The following is a 6343-nucleotide window of genomic DNA, read 5'->3' on the forward strand; positions in this document are numbered from 1 at the left end:
TTCTTGACTTTTGTTGAGGGGGGAAGGGGGGGCTTTTAGCACCCCAACATGTTCCTTACAATTTATGAGAGTTAGTAAAATAAAGACACATAAAAAGGGGGACATGTGGGGATCCCAAACAATGGGAGAAGAAATCCTGGTAACTAGCATGGGAGGAGGTCTTGGGAGGGGCACAGTGGGCGGTTTGGGTGATAAATTGAGATAGGTTTGGTGATTTAGCCAGGTGCCGAGTTAAAGGACATTTCCACCTTTGCGGGGGTATTTTTTAAAAAACATATGTCAGCAATGTACACAGTGTGTAGATGATGCCAGCATATGCAGATCCTGGATCTAAACACAACAACTTACGTTTTGTAAGTTGTCCTCCCAGGCTCCACAGGTTGATTTTTTTTAAATGGCTGCCAGACTGTTGTGTACAGTGGAAACTACAATGTAGGGAGTGGAAAAAAAAAACTCCTTTTCCCACAATGCTTTGCATCCCTCATGCACATGTATTCATTAATATTTATAGTGGTACCTCTCCCTGAGCAGTGCAGAGTGACCGGAGATTATTATTTCTTTTAAAACCTGTGACTACAGTTGGAGGATTGTTGTAAGCCAGGGGCGCCCACCATTTTTTGTCTGGAGATCTACTTTTCAAATGACGAGCTCAATGAGATCTACCAATGAAAAAACACCTGCATTCAGGGCGGGAGGGGGCGTGGTGGTGCATTGAAGTCAATTGCACCGCAGCCAGGCCCCTCGCCAGATCGCACTGGACTGGAATGCAAGCACTAATGTGGGCGGGGGGGCATGGCTCGGGGTGATAGGTTTAATCAACCTGCACTTACTAAGAGTAGTTGGAGAGGGACTGTTAAAATTTTGTTTTTTCTCAACTCGATCATCCATGGTAAACTTGATATGGGTGGTAGAGATGAGGGCTTCCTTACTGTCATAGCAATGGAAGTAAACTACAATATTTCTTACATGTGCACCAGCTAAATGTTTGGCTCCAGTGAGTGATGTGCATGGTCAAGAAACCAGTCAATGTCAGGAACATTTGGGGTGGCCAATGTAAGTAAAACCACAAGATGGAGCCTAAACTCTGCTTCACTCCCTGATTCTAGCACACCTCTAATGCAAAGATTCTGACATTTGTCAGTGTTTTTGTTCTGACTCCTCCAGCTTTAGTTGGATCTGGGAGGCAGTGATGGGTATATACGAAGACTGTAGCACACAGAATCTGGAGCTGCAGCACATGGCAACAAATCAGCTGCTAGATTTAATTTTCAAAGCTTAACTAATGAAGCTGAAAATAGAAGCAGAACGGTTACTATGCACAGCTACTGCAGATTCTGTCTGCTCCAGTTTTAGAAATATATATAGTTGCACCAGGGCCTTTTGTTTCTTAGGTCAGCCTCTGCCGACAGCACAAGAAGTGATTGAGAATGCCAATTATTTTTACATTTGGAGATTTCCAAAGGCCAACTTAAGGTGTGGTCAGTTTTGGGTGGACAGCGAAGCAAAGTAATTAAAAAAATAAATAGGATTTGAGTGAGTTTATTGAGCACTACACCCTCAACCCACACTCAACTAGGGGTCAAGAAACTTCAAAAAGAAAGAAATACAGGAAAATAGTTGGAGGAGAAAACTAAGAAAAGAAAAAGTAGGTAAAAGTAGAAGCGGAATTGTTTTTTTTCTTGCACATATAGCTTGGCTTATAGACAGAAGCAGCACCCAATCCACTTTTACATGACTTGCTGTAGCTTAAAAAAGGCTTTATTTTTCTGCAGGTAATTTTACCATTGTGTGATCTGTTTTTATCAAGCTGTACTAGGCCTTAGGCATTATATATATATATAATATGAAACATAATCTTTATGACCAAAAATGTGCGTAGATATGCATGCATGTGAATATATACCAAAAGCAAAGCAGCACATAAAGACAACACAATTATTGCAAGGATCTTAATTGTCTCATATAATCAGGGAATTGACTACCACTCAACTAAAGTCCAAACCCTGTCTGTACTGTGCATTGCTGAACTATCCAACATGTAACTATACTGCATTGTGCAAGCTTCTCTCCGTTATGGTTACCGGATCATTTATAATTTGCCTTTACTTTTGTATTTTCCCTCCTATATACATATATGTATATACCCTATGCCTTATATGCCCACATCTGATCCAGAGAAAGGCCTAAATAAAGACACACATATATTTATATATACGCCCACACACACACACTTAAATAAAAAGCATGGTTCAAATTGCCCCACGGATGGAAAACAAATCCTTCCTAATACCCAAGGGATACTGGGTAATATTCCTGCCCCCCTTTTTTTTTCTACTCATCAAATGTTAATACCTTGTTATATTCTGCTCATTTCGGAAAACATACATGAATAGATAACATAAGAAAACGTGTCCGCAGTGTTGCTACCCAAACAGGGTCACAGAGGAAGCTGGAGATGTGTTGGCTGGTTGGTTAAGGAGCTGGGCATGTAGATACAAGTGTGCAGAAGGGAGGGGGCAGATAGGTTCTGTAAACTTATAAATATGAGTAGCCACGATCTCCTGGAAGGTTGTGTGCCTCCCCTGTCCGCCACTGCACTCTATGTCATGGCTTTTGTGGCCTAGACAGAAACCTGCCCCTTATTAGCCCTGTAACTTCTGTATCAGGTTTCACCCCCCATAGACCATAGTGCAATCTACTGAACAGTTGTGAGTTGTTAAACATGTATCAGGATTCTTTAAACCATGAGAGATACAATTATGAGGGATTAAGTCTTTTGCAAAATTATGTATTTGCTCTATACAAGGACACTTCATATCTATACAGCAATATATGAGAATAATCTTATCCAACATTTTCAGATGACAATATATTGATCAGGGGGGTCAGATAATGATACATAGGACACTAAACATGACATTTTATACTCAGCAGACACATTGTATCTAGAATGATATCTCCCCATCACATAACACAAGGCTCTCATCATGTCACCGCCTGATGTTTTTGTTCCAGGCTCCTTCTCCTCACCTATAGATGGCTAGAGTTGTGTATTATAGGGAAATGTTTCCTGATGATCACTCTTCACTCAACTAATGTGAAGATCATTCTAGTGGGAGATGTGACAAGATGATTTCATGTTTATTATTCGTCTCTAAAACAAGGTAGAAGGAAGAATGTGACCCCCACTCAGGAGGATGCTTGGCTTTGCCGCCTCTGTGTTCAGCCTCCTCAGCAGCTCCTGACAGCTGTAAGTGACACCCCGATAAGTGACAGTCCAGCGATCAGATCGGGTCCCCAAAAAAGATCGGACATCGTTCTATTTCATATAAAAATCGTTTTTCTCTGTATGAGGGAAACACAACATGAGAGAGAAGATTCCCCAACTGCAGCGTGTCAGTCAGTGGGCGTGTCTGATGAGGGACCAATAGCTGGACAAGCTGCGAGCTCCGTACCAACCAATAGCAGCGCAGAACGTCACTATATAAAGCCAGAGTGCTACGAGCGTAACATTTATCGTTTTCTAAGACTCGTTATAGCATCATGATCGAGACTGAGATCGCCCCGGCCGCCGCTCCTCTAGCGGAGCCCGCCGCCGAGAAGAAGCCGAGTAAGAAGGGGGCAGAAGCCGGAGGAGCCAAGAAAGTCAGCAAGCAGCCGGCCGGACCCAGCGCGTCCGAGCTCATCCTAAAAGCCGTGGCCGCTTCCAAAGAGCGCAGCGGTGTCTCCCTGTCCGCCCTCAAGAAGTCTCTGGCCGCCGCAGGATACGATGTGGACAAGAACAAAAGCCGACTGAAGAGCGCCCTCAAGGCTTTGGTCACTAAGGGGAGCTTACAGCAAGTCAAAGGCAGCGGAGCCTCCGGATCCTTCAAGATCAACAAGAAGCAGGAGAGCAAAGACAAGGCTGTGGCCAAAAAGGTGAAGAAGCCATCGGCTGCCGCCAAGCCCAGGAAACCAGCAGCCGCCAAGAAGACCGCAAAGTCCCCCAAGAAGAAGCCGGCACCTAAGAAAGCCCCAATCAAAGCCATGCAGCTGCCGCCAAGAAGACTGCAAAGTCCCCCAAGAAGAAGCCGGCACCTAAGAAAGCTCCAATCAAAGCCAAGAGCCCCAAGAAACCGGCTGCTTCCAAAAAAGTAGCCAAGGGTCCGGCTAAGAAGGCGCCGAAGCCCAAGATAGCCAAGAGTCCGGCTAAGAAGGCGCCGAAGCCCAAGACAGCCAAGAGTCCGGCTAAGAAGGCAGCCAAGCCTAAGAGGGCGGCTCCCAAGAAGAGATAAGACGGAGCTTCTCCATTCATCAACAATACCCAAAGGCTCTTTTCAGAGCCACCCACCTTTTCTCAAAAGAGCTCCACATACATACACCGACCAGGGGGACGTGTATACACCGTACAGAATCTAGATGAGGTCATAGGGTATTCTCAGATTCTGTATTACTAGTAATATGGAATCATTCGGTGATATTCATAATGAGAGTCTCGGTATAGAGTTGCATTATATAACGCGACCCTCCTAAGAGGGAAATAGTTTATCAGCCTTCAGATGACACATTAAGAGGGGAATAAAGGGAGCTCCTCTGAATCTCATTGTACCATAGTATGGAGATAAATCACGTATTGGTTGAGCGGGAAATTATAAATAACTCGCCGAAGTTCCACCCATTTTCCTAGCTTACCTCCCGTTATTATAAGGCTCCAAATCGGTGACAGTGATGAGTCTACAGGATGATATAACTGTTTTCCGAGATGGGAATTCCGGAATAAAGGATCCACTGTAGATTGCATACAATGTCAGATCGTCCTCTAATCTCTGTCTAGACCCGGCAGATCTTTGACCTATTGTTCGGGTGCAGTAGTACTGGAGATCAGTGAGCTCACATATGGGATCAGCAGATACAATGCGAGATCCTCAGACCAAGGTTAACCCGGTGTGTGCTGATCATTAACACATTTAGAATAAGACAAAATTAGAGACTCTCTATAGAACAAGAACTGTAACAAAGTCGATCTATGTACCTTACTAAAGGAAAAAAAAATAGTGTGTATATATATATATATATATATACTGTGACATATAACAGGTGGGAATCTTTCCGTCCTTCTAATAGATAGGAACTGCTCTCCCAATGTCATTAACCTCTTTACAATGTAAGCTGCATTTTATATTTTGATGTCATAATTGCCGCAATATTCATTGATAAACATAAGGGGGAAGTATCACTTGGAGCCGACTGGCACTGCAGCCAATCGGCTTCTTAGTCAAATCTCACCAGAGAAGCTGAAGACAGATGCCGATTATTTGCCATGTGCAACTGCTCCAGATATGATAAACTCCACTACAGTATATACAGCCCTCTAAGAGAATGTGGTGGCTCTTAAAAGAGCCTTTGGGTTGTGTAATGGAGGATTATGGGTCTCTTATGCCCTCTCTCCTCGGATCCTGCGGGCCAGCTGGATGTCTTTGGGCATGATGGTGACCCTCTTGGCATGGATGGCACAGAGGTTTGTGTCCTCGAAGAGTCCTACGAGATAAGCCTCGCTGGCCTCCTGCAGAGCCATGACAGCCGAGCTCTGGAAGCGCAGGTCGGTCTTGAAGTCCTGGGCGATCTCGCGGACAAGGCGCTGGAAGGGCAGCTTTCGGATGAGCAGCTCGGTGGATTTCTGGTAACGTCGGATCTCTCGGAGGGCCACAGTGCCGGGCCTGTAGCGGTGAGGCTTCTTGACTCCGCCGGTGGCCGGGGCGCTCTTGCGGGCGGCTTTGGTGGCCAGCTGCTTGCGGGGAGCTTTCCCGCCGGTGGACTTACGAGCTGTCTGCTTGGTTCTCGCCATCTCTTCTGGACGCTTCAATGGAACAAATGTAAAACACTGCCGCGCCATATATACACATGCCAGTTCTCTGATTGGACAGTGAACGCCCTCCCCTTTTTATGATTGAATGAGATAGCATTTTACAAAATCCCCGCCTAAATCTGCCCGTTGAGCAACCCGCCTTTTTGTCCCTTCCACGTGAACCAATGCTCCGAGCTTTCCCTACTACATACATGAGAAGATATCAGTACGATTAGTAGATGGGAAGATTCGTTTATTAGTCTTTTAGATTTCATTTTGCGGTTCATTGTAACATTTTACAAAACATCCGTCTAAATCATCTACTTCTGGCGCTGGTTACACTTCTAATGGACTCCTCACACTTGGAGGATTGTTCCCGGATTCTAATGTTTAGAACAGTTCCGTTGCAGCGGTGGCACAAATTGTGGACACTTTTCGAAATGTTTTGCTACTTTGAAAGCTCATAGGGAATGTCATTTTGCACCAAATACAAATGTTCATGTCAATTAAAAAAAAAAT

At 44.6% G+C, this 6343-nt stretch overlaps 2 protein-coding genes across 2 annotated transcripts in view; one reads left to right on the top strand and one right to left on the bottom strand.

Annotated features, from left to right (window-relative positions):
- The window catches only part of LOC108798817, a 16668-nt gene that overhangs the window by 9612 nt on the left and 713 nt on the right, over positions 1-6343 (bottom strand). The window contains exon 2 of the mRNA XM_018570614.1: positions 5474-5916. Within this exon, the coding sequence (XP_018426116.1) occupies positions 5474-5916 (443 nt within the window). The remainder of the gene's footprint in view (positions 1-5473; positions 5917-6343) is intronic.
- On the top strand, positions 3544-4274 carry LOC108798825 (histone H1B-like). The gene is made up of 2 exons (XM_018570624.1): positions 3544-3975; positions 4047-4274. Exons 1-2 carry the CDS (start codon positions 3544-3546, stop codon positions 4272-4274), a joined length of 660 nt encoding a protein of 219 aa, XP_018426126.1.

This window comes from Nanorana parkeri, unplaced genomic scaffold (genome assembly GCF_000935625.1).
Source record: "Nanorana parkeri isolate BGI_ZX_2015 unplaced genomic scaffold, ASM93562v1 scaffold1563, whole genome shotgun sequence".
Classification (NCBI taxonomy): Eukaryota; Metazoa; Chordata; class Amphibia; order Anura; family Dicroglossidae; genus Nanorana; species Nanorana parkeri.